At 60.5% G+C, this 22,077-nt stretch overlaps 1 protein-coding gene across 1 annotated transcript; it reads left to right on the top strand.

The window, feature by feature from the left end:
- The first annotated feature begins 731 nt into the window (after positions 1–731).
- On the top strand, positions 732–22,071 carry PRCC (proline rich mitotic checkpoint control factor). The gene is made up of 7 exons (XM_059413625.1): positions 732–1,465; positions 10,002–10,049; positions 12,567–13,133; positions 15,475–15,570; positions 17,541–17,684; positions 19,489–19,554; positions 21,760–22,071. Exons 1-7 carry the CDS (start codon positions 998–1,000, stop codon positions 21,844–21,846), a joined length of 1,476 nt encoding a protein of 491 aa, XP_059269608.1. The 5' UTR covers positions 732–997; the 3' UTR covers positions 21,847–22,071.
- The last annotated feature ends 6 nt before the right edge of the window (positions 22,072–22,077 follow it).

The following is a 22,077-nucleotide window of genomic DNA, read 5'->3' as shown; positions in this document are numbered from 1 at the left end:
GCCCCAAGCGCGCGGCAGAAGGAACGGAGCTCAAGCACCGGCTCTGCTCTCCGGGTCGGGCCCGACTTCCTTCCCCCCGGCCGCTGCAGAGGGGCCCGGCGCCAGCTGAAGAGCCGGGTGTCCTCCTGGACGTGCGCCTTGGCCAGGGCGAGGGAGTCACCCCGACTCCGGGGTCCCCTTGTCCAGCCCGCAGACGTGCATCCTTAGGTCTGAAGTCTCGATTCTCTCTCGCTCATCCCCCACTCTCGTACTCGTTTTCGGGCCGGCTCTTACTGGGGTGTTTTGTTCCAAGTCCCGGTTTCGGGCGACTCGGGGCTGCAGCTGTTGGTTCACAGATCGCTTCCCCTTTAAGCGGTTGTCCCCGTCCGCCACTTTCGCAGACTCCCTCTCCTTCCCGACAGCGCTTGCAGTTTCTACCAGCACTACAACTCCCATCAACCTCAGCGCCCAAGAGGCTACCCTAGGGAACTTCAAGTACCGAAGTGCTCTCCTTCCCATCTCCGCGACTACCGCGGTGACCGATGGGGCTTGTAGTTCCCTCGGGATGGCCCAGAGAAACTACTCATCCCAGGAGTCCTCGCGTCAGAGGCGGGTTTCCCTCCTGGCTCTCTGCGCGACCCTTAATCCTTCTTTGGACTCTAACTCCCGCCGTGCCTTGCGCTGAGCTCCCGGCAGCGGAGCATGGAGTTGTGGCCAAAGTGTCCTCTGGGAGTTGTAGTTTCCGTGTTGGTGAGGCGAGGAGGCGGCGGAGTGACTCGGCGGCCATTAGCTGTGTGTAGTTGCCCGGGACTGGGCGCTTAAGTGAAGAGGGAAGCCTTACCCGGTGGAAATCTACCGTGGCCATGGGCTCCTGCCGCGGCTAGCCCCAGAGTACGGAGAAGGCGGGCTTTTCGGTGCCCCGCCCCGCCCAGTGGCGGGGCCCGCTAGGCCTCCGGGGATCCCCGGTCTCAAGTAGGCCTCGTCTGCCGGCAAGGGCGCCCCAAAGGCGGGAGGCGCCATGTCGCTGGTTGCTTACGCCAGCAGCGATGAGAGTGAGCCGGATGAGGCCGAGCCGGAGCCGGAGGAGGAGGAGGCGGCGGCCCCTACGTCCGGGCCCACCTTGGGGGGCTTGTTCGCGTCCCTCCCCGCACCCAAGGGCCCGGCCTTGCTGCCCCCGCCCCCCCAGATGCTGGCCCCAGCCTTCCCCCCGCCGCTGTTGCTGCCCCCGCCCGCCGGGGACCCCCGGCTCCAGCCTCCGCCGCCCTTGCCCTTCGGCCTCGGAGGCTTCCCCCCGCCTCCGGGCGTGAGCCCGGCTGAGGCGGCGGGAGCTGGGGAGGGGCTGGGGCTGGGGCTGCCCTCGCCCCGGGGCCCGGGCCTCGGCCTGCCCCCCTCCATGGGCGGTGCCGGGCCCCCCCTGGGCCTTCCCAAGCCAAAGAAGAGGACGGAGCCCGTGAAGATCGCGGCGCCGGAGCTGCATCAGGGGGATGTGAGTGTCCGGGGAGGGCAGCCCCGCACGGCCCCTCGGGGTCGGGTCGGGCCGGGCCGGGCCGGGCCGGGCCGGGCCGGGCTGTGCGCGGGGCCTGGAGGTCCCGGGACCGCCTCCCGTGCCTGCGGCCGCCGCTTGCGGTCCGCGGGGCCCCTGCGGCCGCGCGAGCCGGGCAGCGCGCTTGTCGACTCGGGGACCTGGTCGTGCGGTTCTGCAGGCTGCCCCCGCCTGCGGGAGGGCCACGTCCGCCCCGGCGCCCACAGCCCCGGCCGCCACCCTGCGTGCGGCTCCCCTGCTGCGTCTGCGCCTCGGGCCGCTCTTCGCTGCCCGGTCCTGGCGCAGCGCGAAGCCTGGGGAGGGAAGCAGTGAGGGAGGCGGCAGGCTCCTGCGCCCCGGCTGGGCGTTCGCACGCACCCTTCCCGGGCACCCAGCCGAGAAGCCGCAGGGCCCGGAGGAGGAGAGGCGTGGCGGGCTGGGGCTCCGTGCTGCGGCCGGTGGGGTGTGTGCTGAGTGCAGAGCGGGCAGGCACCGGCCCTCGCTCACGGCAGGACTCGGGGCGATGACACGCTGGTGTCTGCGGGGCAGGCAGGGCCCCGGGGAAGGACACCGTGCGGGTGAAGGGATGGGTCGCTCATGTCCAGGCCCCTGCCTCGGTTTCCCCATTTAGGTATGGCCACGCCCCGTGAGCTGGGGCGCTTGGGGCCTGTTTGCAGAAGAGGCGGCCGAGCTCACGTTGTTTTCTGCGTGTGGGAACGGACACGAGGCCTCTCCTGGGGTGAGGCTTGGGAGTGAGGGAGACACGAGGCCTGCGGGCCGGCGGCTTGGGGTCTTGGCGAGTTTCTCCCGTTCTCTCTTCTGCAGAGTGAATGGGTCAGGCCTTCTCGCCCCCTCGGGGGCCCTCGGAGAGAAGCTCATCCCGCTCTTGCTTTCCTGCAGGCGCGCAGCCCTGTCTCGGGCCGGTTCCCTGCCCGGTCTCCCGGGTCACCTTCCCCACACAGCCTGCCGTCCCCCGCCTCGCGTCCTCTGCCAGCCGCTGCCCCGGGAGCACGCCCGGGCTGCCCACAAGCCCCGCGGCCTCCCGTGGCTTCTTCCGCCTCTCCGTCCACGCGTGTGCCGGCCTCACGAGGGCAGGGCTCGCGCGGTCTAGCCCTGCTCCGTCTCCTGCACTTGAGATCGCTCGGGGCCTTGCCCCTGCGTGTCTTCTGAGTGATGAGCTTCGCGGACGTGGGAGGAGGTTCCGGAATCTCCCTCACCGTCTCCTTGCAGACTTTCTTCCGCAGACTTCTGTATCGCTCCCGCCTTCTCGCCCGAGCCTGTCGTCTCTGTCTCTGGGATCGCCTGTCGCTCCGCCGAAATGTACTTGGGCCTTGATTTAACCTCGAGCAGAGAGAAGTCCCCGAGTAAGATAGAAAAAAATGGGTTCATGTCCTCGGGCTTCTCCTTTCTCTTCTTCACGTTTCTCCGCACCACGTTTGCGTCGGAGTAAGTGTGAGGCCTGGGGAGGCGGTGCTGTGGGCTGCGCGGTCCTCTGTACCGTGACCGTGGGGGAGCTCGTGTCCAGGTCTGCGAGGGCAGCCTTAGAAAGCGTGGCTGGGAGAGGTCGTCGAACCTTCCGTCCAGGCGGGCTCGGGGCGGTCGCTCCGAGGGCTCCCGGTCCGCCCCTCCTCTGTCAGTGGAGCTCATGAAAATTCCTGACCGCAACGTTAGAGAAAGCCAGATGCCAGCCCTCAGCTTCTCCGTTCCCTCGTCACCCTGCCTGAGCTGGTGGTGGTCTCCGACGCGGGGTTCCCGCGGGAGGTGGCCTCGGAGAGTTGGGGATGGCCACGTGAGGTTGGCCGTTGCTCCTCCGGTTCTGAGCGTTTCTGCGCGTTTCTGCGTCTAGACTCTGTGTCCTGCACCCAGCCGGCTCCCAGTACACGCTTGAGGAAACGAATGAGGTTTCCGTAAGGGACTTCCGCTCAGGGCTCGGCGTTGCGGCAGAAGTTACCGACTCTGAACTCCCGCTCCTTCCCTCCTTCAGCGCGAAGCCGCTGGTCTGTGCCGGGAGCAGAGAGGACAGGGGTGACCGTGATCAGCTCTGCCCCTGAGGACCTCGCGGTCTGCTGGACGAGACTGACGAGGAGGTAGACCTGAGGTCAGGTTGGGAGAGCTGCGCGACAGCCGGCGCCGCCGGAGCACACCGGGCGGGCACCGACCTCTAGACTGGATCGGTGCCCGCCAGGATGCAGTCTAGAGGTCGGGAGGTTTCCGGAGCGAGGAGATGTCAGAACGGAGAGGAGATAGTCGAGTAGGAGGGAGCCAGAGAGAGGGAGGTGCAGCGCCCAGTAGCCATCAGGCCGGGGGGCACTGTTGCGGGCGCCGGCGGAGCAGAGGAGCTGGAGCCCGGGACGGGCACGGAGGCCAGGGATACGGGCTGTGCGCGCCACGCAAAGGCCTTTGTATCTGACCCTGGGGTGGGGAAGCGCCCTTAAAGGCCTAGCAAGGGTTTCCTGGTCACAGAGTGGCCAAGATCTGTGGGGAGCAAGACTGGTGGGCACAGCGTGAGAGAGGGGGTGCTGGCCTGGGCATGGGGGCGCAGGTCTGTTCGGGAGGCGGAAGTGGCCGGTCAGTGTAGGCCGTCCGCAGGATGGCCTGGGTGAAGGCCAGGGCTAAGGCAGGCCTCTGCCTTGTAACTCAGGCCACTGGGAGGGTGGTGGCGCCGTGTACTGAGGAAGACAGGAACGGGACAGATGGGGGTCAGGTGCATTTAATTGGCCGCAAGAGCTCGCTTGACTAGTGATGCATCATCCACACACTGAGGGGCCTCGCGAAGGGGCTGGAGGCAGGAATCGCAGGTCTGTCGGGGACCCACACAGCTCTCGACATGTCTGAGTTTTCTTTGTCTGCAGAGCGGGTGCTCTCTGCTCCTCAGCCTTCCTGCGGGGAGCGATGGCCACCCACACCGCCGCCTTCTTGTTGTGTAATTCCCTTTAGCAGACAGCCCAGGTGGGGCCACGTGCTCGGCGCCGAGTCTGGTTTTCCACGAACACGCACGCTCGGTCCACTCGGGGACAGCTCCCCGGCCAGCCGGGCCGCCGTGGGGACAGGCAGTGCCCAGTTCTTTGTCTGGGTCAGCTGTCCAGTTGTGGGAGGAGGTGGGAGAGACCGCGGAACGGGGGTCGCCGCCGCCTCTGCCCTTCTTCTCTCCGTGGTCCGGCCTTGCTCCGGGCTCGGGTCGCTTGTTGATTTTGCGGACTTAGGGGATGCGGACTTCTCAAGTCAGGGTGGGGAAGGCCAGCGGTAGAGAAGTGAGTTTGCGGTCTCGGTCTCAGGATATGCGTTCCAGAGCGAACACATTTCAGGGTTACCTGGCTCAGTATTACCCGTATTTTCAGATTGTTTACCCGGATTGTGGGAAATTGGCAGCTGTGAGATGGGACATTTCGTTCGTTTTGGTCATTTCTGTTATGTAAGGAAGTCCGCGTCCACCGCAGCAGAGAGAACACAGCCGCACCATCGGTCGGGAGGGGAGGAGCCCAGACATCTGTGGGGGCCCCTGCGCAGGGGCCGGGACTCTGTCAGCCCAGCATCGCCCCTCGATTACGGAGGACCGGGGAGTCGGGAGAACAGAGATGGGTCTGAAATACCGCAGGCCTGTTTGCTTCTGTCGTCGCGTCTGTGGCGGAGAGAGCCCCGAGCAGCCGTAGGCGTGGGGTGCGGCCGCAGGCAGACGAGGCGCCGCTCTACCCGGAGGGCACGGGTCCGCTGGCAGATCCCGGAGACGAAGAAGGAAGGAGTTGATGAGTCTGACTGATTGGGATAATAGCAGCCAGGGGTGGACCAGTGATTCGAGTTTGGAGCCCGCGGGGGTCTCTGCCGGGGCCTTCATTTCCTCCTTGGCTCCTGGCCCTGGCAGCTAGTGATTGCCGTTCCGGGGAGGGAGTCTGTCAGAACCAGAGCCCAGGAAGATAAGAGGGAGGCGGCCACGGGGAGGGAGGCTTCCGTAGATGAGCAGATCCCAGTGGGCCGGCTTAATGGAAAATGTCTGTTTCTGTTCTTGCTCAGCAGTCTCCGGTGTGTGTCTTGTCACTCTTGGCAGCTGCGGTGGAGAGGACAGTGGTGGCCATGGAGGCCCCGGGCTCTTAGGAGGCCAAGAAGAAACCGATGACTTATTTCCAAGGCACGACCAGTCTGTGCCTCTGAAGCTCAGGAGGGTCCGCTCTGGCTGGGCCCCGGTGCTCTGGGGTCTCAGACATCGCCCTGTCTCCGGGTCTGACCACACAGCGCCACTTGGCCCGCCCTTGGCTGGCCGTCAGCACTCCAGGGGTCGACTCCGGGGCCCTTGCTGGACAGCCTTCTGTGGGGACAGTTGGGCGGTCCCTCAGAAAGTTACTTAGAGTTTCTCTGTAATCCAGCAGTTTCTTTTTTAAAATTTTCTTTAAAAAAACTTCCTTTAAGTGAGTTCCGTATTCCACGTGGGGCTCGAACTCACAACCCTGAGATCCAGAGTCACATCCTCTACCGACTGAGCCGGCCGGGTGCCCCTCTAGCCCGGCAGTTTGTGTGCCAGGTGAGAAGAGCTGAGAGCACGACTCAGGGACACCTGTACACCCGCGTCCCCAGCAGCGCCGCTCACCGCAGCCCCAAAGGCGGCAGCAGCCCTGGTGCCCGAGCACACGTGAGCAGATGAGCGGCGCCCGCGGGTCGCCGTGCAGCCCGAGTGAGGGAGGAGACGCCGGCCCGTGTACAGCGGGGCGCTCGGGGAAGCCCGCCGGCCGCAGTCGGGCGCGTGCTGCGGGGGCCCCCTTGTGCGAGGCCCCCCACGGTGTGTGCGTTCACAGACACGGAGCGGGGAGGAGCGGTGCCCGGGGGCTGGAGGGCTGGGAGGGGGCCAGGCTGGCTGTCGTTTGGGAGGTCCAGACTTTCTGTTTGGGATGCTGGAAAGTTCCAGCAGTGGGCGGTGGTGATGGTGGTACAGTCCGCTGAGCGCACGTAATCCTTCACAGTTGCACAGTTGCACATTTTATGTCGCGTGTGTTTTGCTGAGATCAAGGAGAAAGGTCCAGTGTGCTGCTGTCCCTGTCCCCGTCCAGGAAGTTCTCCTTGCGTCTAAATGAGACATGTGCTGGGGCTGAGCCCGTCACCTCCAGCAGGGTCTCCAGGAAGCTGAGCGGACGTTCCTCTGCAGGGCTCTGAGGGAGGTCCCAGGCCACTGGCGGCCCATGTACCTCGCCCCCTCTGTGCTTTGGCTCAGTGCGCGCCAGAAATGGGTTTTCTTCGTAGCTCTCCTTCTGTTTCCTGTTAGAATTTAGTGCCCCCCACAGCCTCGAGGGCTTCACGTGGCCTCTGAGCCTCCACAGTGGGTCCAGGAGCTCCATATGGCCACAGCCTCTAGGGCAGAGGTGGCGCGAGTTCATGTGAGGGGTAGAAATGGTTTTCCTTCGTGCGCGCCCCTAGGCCCCCTGGACTTGCCCCATGGCCCCGATGTGGTCCCGGATGTCCCCGAGGCCTGTTTGTCAATCCTCAAATGCAGAGACTCTGCCCTGTCCCTCCTCAGAGATGGATAGTCTGGGGTTTACAGGGTTCGGGGCTCAGTGCACTTGGCTGATTCCACCTCGGGTGCCGTGTTTCGGGGGCTCTGCCATAGCTTGTGCGCGTTGCGAGATGACTTTTTTTTTTAAGATTTTATTTATTGGGCGCTTGGGTGGCTCAGTTGGTTAAGCAACCGCCTTTGGCTCAGGTCACGTTCCCGGAGTCCTGGGATTGAGTCCCACATCGGGCTCCCGGCTCCTTGGGGAGTCTGCTTCTCCCTCTGATCTTCTCGCCTCTCATGCTCTCTCTCACTGTCTCTCTCTCAAATAAATAAATAAAAATTAAAAAAAAAAAGATTTTATTTATTTATTTGACAGACAGAGATACAAGTAGGCAGAGAGGCAGACAGAGGGGGAAGCAGGCTCCCTGCCGAGCAGAGAGCCCGATGCGGGGCTCGATCCCAGGACCCTGGGATCATGACCTGAGCCGAAGGCAGGGGCTCTAACCCACTGAGCCACCCAGGCGCCCCGCGAGATGACTTTTAAGGCAGTTCGGTGGGTTAGGACCCGGTGTTCTGAGAGAGGGGGTGATCACGAGAGCCCGTCGCAGCTCCCCGAATCCAGGAGCAGTCGCTCCTGCAGTCCACGCAGGCATACGGAAGACCTGGAGACGGAGGCCGACAGCGCCATGGAAGCAGCATGAGCCGTTTGAGGGAGAAACGGTACTTCCTTGGTGTGGCCCTAGCCGCCGGCTCTGTCGGCCGTGGGACAGTCAGCCTCATGGGGCCTCATTCTGTTCGTCACCCATTTGAGGAATGAGAATGTGCTTGTTTTTTGGTTTTATGGACATTATCGTCTTAAGCTTGGCTAAAATTTGTTTTTTTTTTTTTTTTAAGATTTTATTCATTTATTAGACAGAGATCACAAGCAGGCAGAGAGGCAGGCAGAGAGAGAGAGAGAGAGGGAAGCAGGCTTCCTGCGGAGCAAAGAGCCCGATGCGGGGCTCGATCCCAGGACCCTGAGATCATGACCCGAGCCGAAGGCAGCAGCCCAAACCACTGAGCCACCCAGGTGCCCCCCAAATAAATCTTTTTAAAGATTAAAAAAAAGACAGAGAAATGTCGTGTTCACAGAGCCGGGAAGATTCTCCGGAGTTCGGCGTCAGGAAGTGCAGGGCGCAGACATAGCAGAGGGCCCGGGCTGAGGTAGAGGCGCAGGGCGGGGGCTGAGGCGAGGCCCCCACGTGAAAGAAGGGAATGTGGGACCAGCAGGTCTTCTGAGGGGATGTTTGAGCTGCACTTGACGTCCTCATGTTTGTTTGTTTACTGACAGAACCTCGAGCGGGCTCCATGCTCAGTGATGAGCTCGACGGGGGGGGGGGTGCTCCCCAGTGCCCCTTGATGTCCTGTGTCTTACTGCCGCCTTTGCAGTTCCTGGGGTGCTTGTTCTTCTTACTGGACCGAAAGTTCCCTTGAGGGCAGGGACTTTTTCTGTGTCACTGCACACACAAAGTCCTGGAGGCCCCTGCTCCGGGCTCTCCCTCGTGCCTGCGCAGTGTTGCCTGTAACGCAGCCTGGGGCAGCCGTCGGGAAGTTCTCTACGGAGCACCGTGTATCGCCTAGAGTAGGCTCTCGGCTTCCGTGAGGTCCTTGTAGCCCATGAGCCCAAGAAGGAGCTTGTGGGCTAGGAGGGTCAGCTGAGGAAGGCGGAGGGTTTGAGTTCTTGCAGAAGCTTGGTGATGAGCGGGTCTCAGAGGCCCGTTACACGCAGATGCCCACACCAAGGGCCCCGGGCACAGACGGAAGGCTTTCAGGGTTCCTGGCTTGGGGGTTAGGACTACCGTTTTAAAGATTTTATTTATTGGGACGCCTGGATGGCTCAGTTGGTTGAGCAGCTGCCTTCGGCTCAGGTCATGATCCCGGTGGCCTGGGATCGAGTCCCACATCGGGCTCCTTGCTCCGCAGGGAGCCTGCTTCTCCCTCTGACTCCGCCTTCCACTCTGTCTGCCTGTGCTCGCTCTCACTCCTCTCTCTCTGAAAAATAAATAAATAAAATCTTAAAAAAAAAAAAAAGATTTTATTTATTTATTTGACAGACAGAGATCACAAGTAGGCAGAGAGGCGGGCAGGGAGAGAGAGGGAGAGAAGCAGACTCCCTACAGAGCAGAGAGCCCATGCGGGACTCGGTCCCAGGACCCTGAGATCACGACCCGAGCTGCAGGCAGAGGCTTTAACCCACTGAGCCACCCACGCGCCCAGGACTACTGTTTTAAAAACCCGAGTGGTAGAGCTTGCTGTTCGTATGCCTGACCCCCTTCTGGTGGTTGGGGGTGCGCAGGAGCTGGCTCTGGGCGGCGCGTGCAGGTCCGTGAAAGAGCTCTTGCTGGGAACGGTCCCGTGAGTCAGGGCTGGCACTAGTGGCCGCCTGTCTCACCCCAGGCGCTCACCGTCCCCACTGGCCTGCCTTCTTCCTGGACACGAACAGCTCTGTCTGGCAGACAGTATATCATAGCTGGAGAGAGAATGGATTTCTCCAACGGCTTTGACCTTTAATGCCGCGCAGAAGAGTAGTTAACACACCACTGACTCCCGCCGGAGCCTGCCGGCCGTGTGGTTACACAGTCTGGATGAGCAGTTCCGGACGTGAGGCTGAGCTGGGGGCGACTGCGGGCCGAATCCCATTCATCTTCCCATGGACAGATTTATAAGGAGGACGGGCAGAGCCTTTTCTTCCCTTCAAGTCTACGTGGGAGGAGAGTTCTACTTTGATGGGACAGAAACTGATGGCGCGAAGGTCGTGCCACAGGTCTGGGGCAGGAGAACAAGTGGCCTGGGGAGCTGGGCACATCCCCTACGTCTGATGTCGGGGGCAGGAGAGGAGCTCTGCCCTCGGGGGGCGCTCGGTGGGGTAGGGCCGAGATGGGGGGGACCCCCGCGCCGCCCTCCTCCCACGGCCGTCACCCGGCCCAGCTGCTTCCTCTGCTGCCCTCTCGCAGGAAGGCCTTACTCTGTGTCTTTTTCTCTTAGTCAGATTCCGAGGAAGACGAGCCCTCCAAGAAGAAAACTGTTCTTCAGGTAAGCTTCGCGGCGTGCGGAGGCCGCCTCTTCCCTGCGCACGCCGCTTGCCGGGAGCGGAGCTGTGACGCCCGGCGCTCGGCCCAGCGCGCTCAGGGCAGATGCGAGGACGGAGGACCGGCAGCTCCCGGGTGGTTTTTCCGGGCGACCCCCGCCCCTGTGCTCTCTGCCCTCCCCTCACGGCTGCCCGGCAGGCGCAGGCGGGGCGGGGGCCGTGGAACCCGGGGGTTGCCGTGTGTTTGCACTCCAGGGATCGTGTCGGGAGGCAGAATAGGAAACGAATAGGTCAGAGCCATGGGAGGGAACATCTGTGTTTTAAAATTCTCCAACTTCTCCCCATCTCCCCTTTAACCAGGAGAACAAACACATAAATAGCATCTCCTGCGTACGAGGCGCTGTTCTGAGCGCCAAACCAGCATTTGCTTGATCGAATCCCCCAAAGCCCAGGGTCATTATCACCCCCACATCCTACCTGGGGCGCCCGGGAGAGGAAGGAGCCTGCCCGGGCTCAGCTGGCGAGTGGGGCAGGGCCGGGGTCCGACTCGCGGTCTCACTGTGGAGTCCGAGCCCGTCCCTGCCGCATTGGGCTCCTGCTCTGGAACTCTGACCTGAAGTCCTCAGCCGGACCCTGCCAGGAGATGACCTCTCGCTCCCCCTTGTCCCAGCGCCTCGATTCCAGCCCCCGGGAGTTTCTTCCCATTTTGCCCCGTGCTTGGGGCCTCGAGTGCTCTCTGAGCTCATGGACCGTATGTCTGCAGAAAAACAAAAGCTGAACTGGTCTTGGCTCTCAGGCTGTCGTCTCTGGACTCAGGTGTATGATGTGAGGCTGCCCCCTTCCCTGAGGTCACCGAGGTGTCGGTCCACCACCAGGACGGCGGATGGTCCCGTCACGTGGGAGGGAGAGAGGGCACTGGGGGGGTGAGCTTGTTGCTCTGTTTACAGGGGGTGATGGGGGAGGAGTCCCTTCACACACGGGCAGCTGAGGCTGCGGGAGGCCAGCTCTCTGTTACCAGAAGGGCTTCCTGGAAGAGGTGGGTGGGCAGCTCTAGCCTCGGGAGGACACGGGCTCAGAAGAGCAGCCTTGCCAGCGCGCATCAGGGGTGGGTGGGTAGAGAGCTCGGCTGGGGGCTGGGTGGGGACCCAGCGCTGCAGGGGCCTGTGGCTGCGACCCCAGGTGTCTTCTGAGTCGGACACCTCAGGGTCGCCTGAGCAGGCAGTCCACGTGGCATGTCGGCCCAGTGCCTACACGCTCTGGTCTGCGGTCTTGCAGGACCCACAGCAGGGAGGGGGCCCGCATGCGGGATGAGCCCTGCTGCCGGCCTGACTCCCAAGCCCCATTTCACTTGCCCGCTTGGCTGGTTGGCCACGGGGCTGACGGATCCTGGCCTCCCGGGACGGGGACGGGGACCTGATGACCTGGTGACCTGGTGACCTTATCCACTGTCCCTCCCTCCCTCCCTTTGTTCCTTCCTTCCTTAGATATCATTTACTCATTTGAGAGAGAGCGAGCACGAGCAGAGGAGAGAGGCAGAGGGAGAGGGAGAAGCAGACTCCCTGCTGAGCAGGGAACTTGATAGGGGGCTCGATCCCAGGACCCTGAGATCATGACCGCGTAACTGGCTGAGCCCCCAGGCGCCCCTCCATTCTCCTTTTTCAAACGGACAGCTCCCTCAGCCCTGCACCTAGGCCAGGCGGGCCTTAGCATACAGAAAGCAATATCCGAGGGATTTTTGTGGGTGGTAGGAGCCCTGGATGGGTGGAGCCGATCAGCTTTCAGATTGAGAAGTTCAGTGCTTGGCGGGGGCGCAGCTGAATATGCCGCATCTGTAGGGCTGTCCTTGGGCAGGGGGAGGACTTTGGGCAACGGGAATGGGTATCTTTTGGACAGAGCCTTGTTTTTGATTTTGAGTAGCAGTTCCAAGGAAGCAGAGGGTTCCTGTGTTAAAAGGAGCCTTCAGGGCATGGAGAGAGGCAGAGCAGACGGCTGGAGAGAGCCCTGGGCTGTGGGATAAGAGCATTGCCTCGGAGCCACTGAACTCCGCGAGACAGACAAACGGAGGCTGGGGGGGGGGCAGGGATGGGGTAACGGGGTGGGAGCACGGCGTGTTGTATGCAATGGGCGAAGCACTAACTTCTACTTCTAAAGCCAATAAAACAGTATGTGTTAGTTAAATTGAATTTAAATAAAAAGAAAGAAAAAGAGCATCACATTTGCCCAAAACACAGAATCAGGGACGGCTCTGTGGCAGAGGGCCGCAGTACGGAGCCGAGGAGACCAGGACGGCATCTTACCTTGGGAGGAGCCGCTTGTGGAAGGGCCTGGGTGGGAGAGTCAGGCCCAGGGGGTGGGCCGAGGGGGCGGCGGGAACGAGGCAGCAAGCGCTGGCAGGCTCGAGGGCCGGGGGGTCCATGGGCCGGGGGGCCTGTCTGTACGTCTCTTCTCGATGCCGCTCATGCAGATGCCAGGATCTCACTTGTCCCATGTCTTTCCTCCTGGCCCAAACCCGCGCTCACCAGGGATCCGGCGAGGGGACTGGTCTGTCTGCCCTGCTTCCCCAACCTAAAAACCTGACCGTGAAAGAGACTAACAGGTTGCTCCTCCCCCACGCCTTCTCCCGGAGGCCCGCGGACGGCTCCTCCGACGCCAAGCCCTCCAGACAGGCTTCTAAGACCAAGCCCTCTCCCCTCGCCTCTGTCGTGGGCACCACAACCACCACGCCGTCGCCCTCCGCCATCAAGGCTGCCGCCAAGAGTGCCGCCCTGCAGGTGACGAAGCAGATCACGCAGGAGGAGGACGACAGTGACGAGGAGGTGGCCCCTGAGAACTTTTTCTCCCTCGCTGACAAGGCTGAGCCGCCTGGAGTTGAGCCATACCCTTACCCCGTCCCCACCATCCCTGAAGAGCTGCCTCCAGGCACAGAACTAGAGCCGGCCTTCCAAGACGATGCGGCCAATGCGCCCCTAGAGTTCAAGATGGCCGCGGGCGCCAGTGGGGCGCCGTGGATGCCCAAGCCCGGGGAGGATTACGGCTACAATCAGTTTTCCACATACGGCGACGCCAATGCCGCTGGTGCTTATTATCAGGTGGGTGGAGGCCTGGCCGGCAGGCGGGAGCCATGGGCAGCCAGGGCGAGCCGTGGGCCGGCGGCGCGGCCTTCGTGGTGTCGCTGTGGCTGAATTACTCTCTGCTGGCGTCTTGGTTTTCCTGCACGTGTCGGCCTCAACACGTGCTACCTTTGTCCTGTGCCGTGTGGGTCTAAAACTGCCGGAGTCTCGAAGTCCGACAGAACCGATACCTCGGTTCTGAACACCGGCCCTCATCGTAGGAGCCGGTGAGCGGGCAGGGAGGCGGCGGAAGACGAGCGGCCTCCGGTCTGCGAGATCCAAGGTGGCCTCGCGGGTGGGGGTGGCGGGGATGCGTGAGCTGGAGGTGGGGTGACCCAGAGCAGGACGGCAGAGGACGGGTGGAGTCGACGCAGCAGGGAAGAGGGAGAAGGGAGCACGTGGAAGACTGAGCCCTGGAAGGTCGGAAGGGTGGAGGCGCCTGTCCTGGGGAGCCAGGGAGCCGGGATCTGTGTTGTGAGAGCGGGGGCCCGGGGGCAGTGTGGGCTTTGAATCACAAGCTGTGTGAGTCCGAGCAACTCCCTCGGGCTCCCTTGGTCTCGCCAGGCTGTCCCATCAACTGAGCGCGGTGCCTGGGACAGCAAATGCCTGGTGATGACTTTCGGTCAAAGTGCCCTTTGGCAGAGCTGCTCGGCTTTGCCGTGGGTGGCGTGGGAGTGAGTGTAGCGGGCCACTCGCCAGTGGGTTTAGGAGACTCCTGGCCACAGGGTGCCCTGGCGGGAGGGGGCTCCCGGCGCTCCTGGGCTGGCCGCGAGGCTGCTGGTGGAGCAGGGGCAGCTGGAGGCAGTTTTCCAAGACTGAAGTCCCCTTGGACCGCTGCGATTCTGAACCGCCAGTGTTAATCTTCAGCCTGGGCATGGGTAGGGACCCATCGTGGGTGGGCTTTGGGGGGACCCTGTTCTCTTTTTTAAGATTTTATTCATCTGATAGCACAAGCAGGGCAGCAGAGGGAAAGGGAGAAAGAAGCAGGCTTCCCGCTGAGCAGGGAGCCCAACACGGGGGCTTGTTCCTAGGACCCCAGGATCATGATCTGAGCCAGAGGCAGACACTTAATGGACTGAGACAACCAGGCGCCCCAACAATTTCTAAATATTTCCTAAGTGTTTGCTGTTGAGCCTCCATGTGTCCTGTAGGCCGATCAGGGACTGCGTATCTCCCTTCAACATTGTTAGAAGGAAAGAGGAGGAAGATAAGAGTGTTTTGACCTCTTTAGCCAAAAAGAAAAAAAAAAAAAGCCATTTAAAATGAATAACGGGCATTCGGAATCCATTTATAAGCTGCACGAGGCAGTTTGTGCACACGAGAGCAGGTTACGTGTGCTCAGCGCCCTGCTGTTGCGTGTCTCTTTCTCTGAGTACTTGAAATCGTGCTCCAGTCGCTCTGGATTTTCACGTATTTTCTTGGTCCGTATTAAACCTTAGTTTCCATTTAGCTCACCAGAAAGTGAATGTTCTTAGAGCGTCATTTTTGGAGCTAGGGGCAAAAGGGGAAGAATTGGGAGAAAGTATGACAGGAAGGGCGCCTCTCCCGCGTCCCCTTGGGGGCTCGCCCTGCCTGTACCCCTTTTCCTCTGGGACCCGCAGCACCTGTGGGTCTCAGGCTGGTCCTCAGATTCCAGAGCTAAGTGTGTGGTAACACACACCTGGCTTGTTCCCTGCCTTGTTGTAAATTCTGCCCCGCCCTGTAATCCCTGATTTTGTTTTCTGTTTTCGCGCGAGGAAACATTGTGTCAGACACAGTGTTAGTCTCGGGGCGTGAGGAGGTAATTCATGTTCTGCGCTAGCTCTGCGCTAGATCTGCACCCTCCCGGCCTGTTGCCGGCCGTGTCCTTGCGTCCAGACTCCCCAAGTAGGACTAGAAGCGGGAATGCTGTGCCCTCACACCACCCACCTGCTCACGGGGAGCTGGTCTCCGCCTCAGGAGTGCGGGGCTGAGGGAGAGGAGGCTGAGGGGGGCCGGGGGCGGGGCCGAGGAGAGGAGGGGCGGGGGTGAGGGGGCGGGGCCGATGCTGAGGGCGGGGATGGGGGCGGGGCCGAGGGCTGTGTGGCCATAGGGTTGGGAATCACCTCCCTCCAGAAACGGCTGCGGGAGCGGGAGCGGGGTGGGAGAGAGGGTCTTTATTTCCTGTCACCCTTCCCGGAACTGTGTCCCCTGTCTGGGTAGTGCGGATTGCTCTTGAGTCCAGGGTGGGTCTTCGGGATCCTGGGGCTCGGCGCTTGAACTGGTGGGTTTGAGAGCTCCGGGGCGGGGTCTGCTCCGTACCCCCGCTCAGTTGGTGTGTTTTGTCCCCTCTCGGCTGCAGGATTATTACAGTGGTGGCTACTATCCTGCACAGGACCCGGCCCTGGTCCCCCCCCAGGAAATTGCCCCAGACGCCTCCTTCATCGATGACGAGGCAGTAAGTTAACACACCAGTGACCGGCTCTGACCCGTGGACACCAGGTTTCCAATCTGAAACTAAAGAAAAAACAGGATTTTTAGCTGTGTTGAATCGGGCTTTGCTGCAGCAGCTCGTAACCGGGAAACTCCAACGTGGTGGCTTAAGTCAGGGCAGCTCGCTTTTTTGCTCCTCCTAGAAGGCACGAGGTGGTCTAGCCCTCCCGACGGTCAGCTTGCCGGCCCTGCTGTGGCCTCCATCCTCCGGCCAGCGAGGGCCGCTGAGGCGGCCTTGGGAGAGCGCCGGAGGAAGGGCTCTCCCTGGCGGTTTAGGAAACCTCCCCAAGGTTCCTCCCCAAGAATCTCTTCCTGTGGCCACATGTGGTTGTGGGGGCCGGGTGGGCTGAATTGGGGTGGGGGTGGTCGGGTGCCTAGCCAGAATGTGGCGCTCACTCACCTGAAAGAGTAAGTGGGGAGTGGATTTGGGGCGGGAACAGCCCCCACCCCCTTGAATAAGGCCTGTGGCCTGCTCTTGGGTCCCCACTGCTGAACTCCCTAACCTCCGCACCAGGAGGAGAGAAGAAAACCCCATGTCCCGCACCAGCAGGCTGTGTTGACGGGTAAAGGATTGTTCTCTGGAGAGAAGTCGTGGCCGGTTAGGAGGGGCTGGAGGAATCCAGGTGCTACGTCTTTACATACAGGTTCTTAGGCAAAACAGTTGTCTGCTCACCTTTTCACAGAGGGTGTCCGTCCCTCTGCAGTTTTCTTCCTGTGGTTGATGTGTTCATCCACTAGTCCCCTGCGGGTGTATCCCCAGTGAGTCCCAGAGTTGGCCTCTCTGTCCTCTACCTAGGAGGCCCCAGAGGGCTCATCCTGTGGCAAGAGTTAGTTTTTTGTGGGCAGAATGCCCCTCAGAGCCTCGCTGGTAATGCTCAGACCGGGATCTGGGTTCCACTCAAGTCTCTGAGTGTTCTGTTTTGTTTTTCCTTAAAATTTTTTTTTTTTAATTCATTTTAAGAGGGAAAGAGAACGAGTGGTGGGGAGGGGCAGAGGGAGAGGGAGAAGCAGACGCCCCCTGAGCAGCGAGCCCGGCCTGGGACTCAGTCCCGGACCCCAAGGTCATGACCCGAGCCGAAGGCAGACACTCAACAGATGGGGTCCCCCAGGCACCTTGACTGCTTTTCACTGGAGTCCTCACCCACTCTGCCTTCCAGGTGCATCTTTGGGTGGTTTTGATGTGATCTGCCCTCTTGGTGAGGGAGAAGAGAGAGTAGCAGGCTCCTAGACAATTTGCCAGGCCTTTCTCGTGCGGCTCCCTCTCCCCGTCTCCCTCTCTGGGTCTGCTCTGGTGTGGGATCTGCTGCCTTTTGTGAGACCAGTGAGAAGGAGCAGACATGTGAAAACCAGGTTTTAGAGGAGAAATCCTAGGATTTTTGTTTTTTTTTTAGCTTGAATTCTTTGTGTGTGTTTTTTTTAAAGATTTTATTTATTTATTTGACAGAGAGAGAGATCACAAGTACGCAGAGTAGCAGGCAGAGAGACTCGCTGAGCTGAGAGCCCGATTCGGGCTCGATCCCAGGATCCTGAGATCATGACCTGAGCTGAAGGCAGAGGATTAACCCACTGAGCCACCCAGGCGCCCCTATCCTGAATTCTTAATTTGAAAATTGTATACAGTCCTTTTCAGTAGATACACTATATCTGTATTTTGAGTACAAATTCTTAGCAGTGATCCCCTGCACTCACGTTTGGGAGCTCTGCCTGGGGCTCCCTTTCCCTGAGGGCAGGAGACCTGCTGAGAAGCAGCCTTTCATCTGGCATCAGGGGAGCTCGGTAGGTGGCGGGGTGAAAGGGGACATTGTACTGGGAGGGCTCAGGGAGTTGGCGCAGAGGAGTGGGGAGTCTCAAGACCATTCCGTAAATGCTGGATCACCAGTGAAATCCCGATTTCTCACCCAGAGCCCCTACTCCTGCTTTCTTTGTCCTTTGCAGTTTAAGCGGCTACAGGGCAAGAGGAACCGAGGGAGGGAGGAGGTCAACTTCGTGGAGATCAAAGGTGACGACCAGCTCAGTGGGGCCCAGCAGTGGATGACCAAGTCACTGACAGAAGAGAAGACCATGAAGTCATTCAGCAAAGTAAGTGGGAAGCTCTGTTGCGTGGCCCCAAAGCAAAATCTGGGCCTGGTCCTGTCCTGACCCCACACCTGATTGTTACTGCCCAGCGCCTGTCACACGCGCCTGCTGCCCGTGTGTGGGGTGTGCTCGCGCCTCGCAGAAGCCGCCTCTGCCTTCCAGAGCTTTGTAGCCCTCTGCTTCCCCTCTGGACGGCGGAGCCTGGTTGCTGAGAGTGAGCAGGGGGGCGGGGGGCGGGGCGCACCGTTGCCCATCCTGCCCTTGGGAAGAGCTTTGATGTGTTATGCTGCTTCCCTGGCTGGCCGGAGCTCTGGCCGGTTGCTCTGCCCCCTGCCAACAGTCGGATCCTTCCTCCGTGCTGTTGAGCTGGAGCCCGGCTCAGCACATCTTGGGGGGGGGGGGGGCATAACAGCAGAGTCCCGGGGGCTCAGCTTCTGCGGGCGCAGCCCCTCTCCGCTCTGTGGCTTTCCGATGCTTTATCCCTCACGTGTCCCACGCCGCGCTCCTGCCTCCCGTGCTCGTTTTCTTCCATGTGATGAACTCCTCTCCACCCGGTAGCTGAGGACAGCAAGTGTGGACATTAATGAGGCTGCCACGGCAGGGGGGGATGTGGGGAAGCCCTGGATTTGAGCCCAGCACCAGCAAGACCAAGGTCGGGCATCTTACTCCCTTCTCATCCCCCTGAATTTCTCTGCTTTGCTCCGCGGCCACAGATGGCCGTCCAAGCCCCAGCCGTTTGTTTTAACCGAATGCTGGCGGTCATACAGGACAGAGCAAAGGATTGTGGTTAGATCAGCACAGATCTATCACTCTTCCCTGAAAAAACCACTTAGGAGAGCACGGTCTCCTGGCTATGGGTCGAGAAGCATCACTGTGTGGTAACGGCGCTCACCACGGGCCGGGTTGGTTCGCCTTGGCCATCTTGGACGGTCATGCTAAGTGATGTTGCGCAGCAGCAGGGAATCGGAGTTCGCCGTTTCTGCAGGTCCAGGTTCTCTGCGCTGTCTCATTGTATTAGAGCTAGATCTTGTAAGAAGGAAAAGGTACGGTTCCTGTCCTTGAGGCGTTTACAGCAGAGCTGGGAGAGAGCCATCAGGACACTCGAGTGTTGATGAGGGACGACAGGCTGCTGAGGACACTCCAGAGAGGAGGGCTGGGCGCTGGTGCCGCTGATTAGGAAGCTTCTGGTCCGAGACAGCTCTGGTGGAGGGCAGGAAGACTGCAGGGCCAGTACAGACTTTGACAGTAAAGCCTTTGTGTCAGGGCTGGGTGAGGGCTTCAGGGCTGTTCTGGGTGGAGGCTGGAAGCCTGGAGACAGGTGGTGTGACGGGGGACATTCGCACTGCAGGACGGGCGTGCGCACTGCCGGGAGGAGGGAAGGGACAAGTGCGGGCTGCGGGGGAGACGGGCAGAGCCTGAAGGGACCGAGGTCGCCTGTGGCCTTACCTGGTGCGGGTTTAGACCTCCTGCAGGCGCGGTAACTGGCATCGAGTGTCCACCGTGGGCAGAGCCCCGTGTTGCTTGCTGGGACACACGCTCCCAACCCCAGGATTCCCAGTCCAGCGGGAGTATCAGCAGGCGATTTCAGGCAGGTCTTCTGAGTCTGGGTTTTTGCATAATGGTTTTAATAGAAATAACTGTTTTGTAAGTATACAGATGTAAAAACAGCCACAAGCTGACTTTTGTTCCCCAGGATTTGGGCTGTGTGGTTGGTTTGTAGCCCTCAGCCTTTGGGCCCCACCTGGGCATGTGAGATACTTCTGCTTTTTTCCCTGTGGCTTAATGATTGTGTTTTCTTCCCTTGCAGAAGAAAGGTGAGCAGCCAACAGGCCAGCAGCGGCGGAAGCACCAGATCACGTACCTGATCCATCAGGTGAGAGGGCTGGGGGCCCCGGCCTGAGGCCTGTCTGGCTCTGTAACCTGGGCCAGTGCTGGCCAGGCCTAGGGTGTGAGCCTCCTGCCGCCTGGCGCAGGGCGGGTTCTCCCCGTGGCCACCAGGGGGCGATGAGTCCTTCAGAAGCACCCACTGTGCTCCTACCTCCCGTCTGTCCCCCAAGACTCCGAGGCAAGGGCCTGGAGTGATGGAGACACGGAATCGCCAATGCAGAGGGCAGCAAAGTGGTTTCTCATATGGTTCTTTTAAAGAGAGTTTCTAAAAAATAAATGAGTAAATAGCAAGCTTATCTAGGGATTTAAGAAACTATTTTAAAGGAAAAGGTTGGTTTACCTGCTTTTAGCAAAAGATCCACCTGATAAGGAGGTTGGTTTTAAGATTTCATTTACTTATTTGAGAGCGAGCGCGCACGAGCAAGCACACCAGCGAGGGGAGAGGCAGGCGGGGAGAATCCCAGGCCGGCGCTTGATCCCACACGCCTGAGATCATGATCTGACCCAAAACCAAGAGTGGGACGCTTGACCGACTGAACCTCCCAGGCGTCCCAGGAGGCTGGCTTTGTATTCTCCCACTTCTGTGGCAAGAAATACCAACACAGGGAACTAACATAGATAATCCAGAAATGTCTTGGAATTAGAATGTTACTTATGGGATAGGACCCAGCACCCCTGAAGCCCTCATTGAGTCATGAGGCGCGTTTCTGAGGCCCCGCTGGCGGAGTGCTGTCCCGGCCCTTTCCTGGGGGCCCACGTGCTGCCCGCAGGTTTCAGTGGGGAACCTGTTGCCATTGTTCCCCTCATGGTTTCACCTTCCTTTGCAGGGGCCCTCTGTGTCCTTACCCCATCTTGTTTTCCGTAGGGAAAGGATTTGAGGCTTGGAACTTCTTTCCGACCCAAGCGCTCAATCCCTGCCCTCTGCCGGGGGAGGGGAGCCGGCGCCCGTTACTCTCCTGCGGTGGGGTCCACGAGCCCTTCTTGAGGGCGGTGCTTGTTCCCTCCCCGAGTGCCATGCTGAGGTCAGCGGAGCAAAGTCTCCGTACCTTCCAGGCCGTTTGCCACAGCTATCGGGTGTGCTGGAAAGTGGTGTGACTTTCTCAGGTCCTGCATCCACTCAGCACAGCAGCAAAACCGCATCCCCTAGTGTAGCTGCGGCAGGACTGGCGTCCAGCGTGGCCCTGTCCACACCTTGGAGGCCGGCCTCCCTGTTCCTCCCCCGCTGTCCACGGTCCTCCCCGTGCTCTCCCTCCTCCCTGTCCTCTTCGACTGGCTGGTCGGGTGTCCCAGGCGCCAGATCTGTCTGCCTTTCGGATGCGCCCTCCGACTCGCCTTTGCTCACATTCCTGAGGGATTCCGTTTAATTCCAGCAGGTGGGGGACCAGGATTATTTCTTAAAAATTATTTTATATTGGGGCGCCTGGGTGGCTCAGGGGGTTAAAAGCCTCTGCCTTCGGCTCAGGTCATGATCTCAGGGTCCTGGGATCGAGCCCTGCATCAGGCTCTCTGCTCAGCGGGGAGCCTGCTTCCCCCACAAAGCCCCCACCCCGGCCCGCCTGCCTCTCTGCCTACTTGTGATCTCTGTCAAATAAATAAATAAAATCTTTTTTAAAAAAATTTATATTTATTTATTTACTTTTAAAGATTTTATTTATTTAAGAGAGAGAGTGTGTGTTTGAGCACAAGCAGGGGAAGCAGCAGCAGAGGGAGAAGCAGGCTCCCCACTGAGCAGAGAGCCCGATGTGGGACTCAATCCCAGGACCCTGGGATCATGACCTGAGCCGAAGGCAGACGCTTCACCGACTGAGCCCCCCCAGGCACTATTTTATTTTAAAGTCATCTGTACACCCCACATGGGGCTTGAACTCGTGACCCTGAGATCAGGAGTGGCCTGCTCCTCTGATGCAGCCGGCCAGGTGCCCTCGGACCAGGATTCTTGAGTTCTTCCTCTGCTTCAGCCCGTCAGGCTCCAGAGAGATGCTGTCCGCTCCCCGAAGAGCTGCTGCTTCTCTGCCTCCCCAGGGTCTTCCCTTTCTGCTAAACTAAGAGACAGTGAAGTCTCTCGGGGGCTTTGCTCTTTCCCTGTACCTTGTCCAGGGGAGGAAGCTGTTAGATGGGAAGCCGGCAGAGGCGAGAGGGAGGCCCCCCCGTCACCCCAGTCGGCTCAGTGTGCCCGTGTCCCTTGCCACAGGCTAAGGAGCGGGAGCTGGAGCTGAAGAACACGTGGTCGGAGAACAAACTCAGCCGCCGGCAGACCCAGGCCAAGTACGGGTTCTAGCGCTCCGGACTCGCCGCCACCGCACTCCTGCCGCCCGGCGCCCGGCCTCACCTCGGGGACTCTGCTGCTCCAAGCCCAGGCTCTCTGTCCCTGAGGCCCCGGCCCTCGCCTCTGCGAGAATGAACACATTTGATAGATTTTTCTTAACACAAGTTAGAAAATTCAGCTCCTCTGCCTCGGAGCTAGCAGAGACGGGAGCGACGCTGCCGATGGGGCTCTGCCCTGCTGGAC

The sequence above is a fragment of the Mustela nigripes genome, chromosome 10, assembly GCF_022355385.1.
Source record: "Mustela nigripes isolate SB6536 chromosome 10, MUSNIG.SB6536, whole genome shotgun sequence".
NCBI lineage: Eukaryota > Metazoa > Chordata > Mammalia > Carnivora > Mustelidae > Mustela > Mustela nigripes.
The sequence above is the reverse complement of the archived record's forward strand: the minus strand, read 5'-3'. Positions and strand labels throughout refer to the sequence as shown.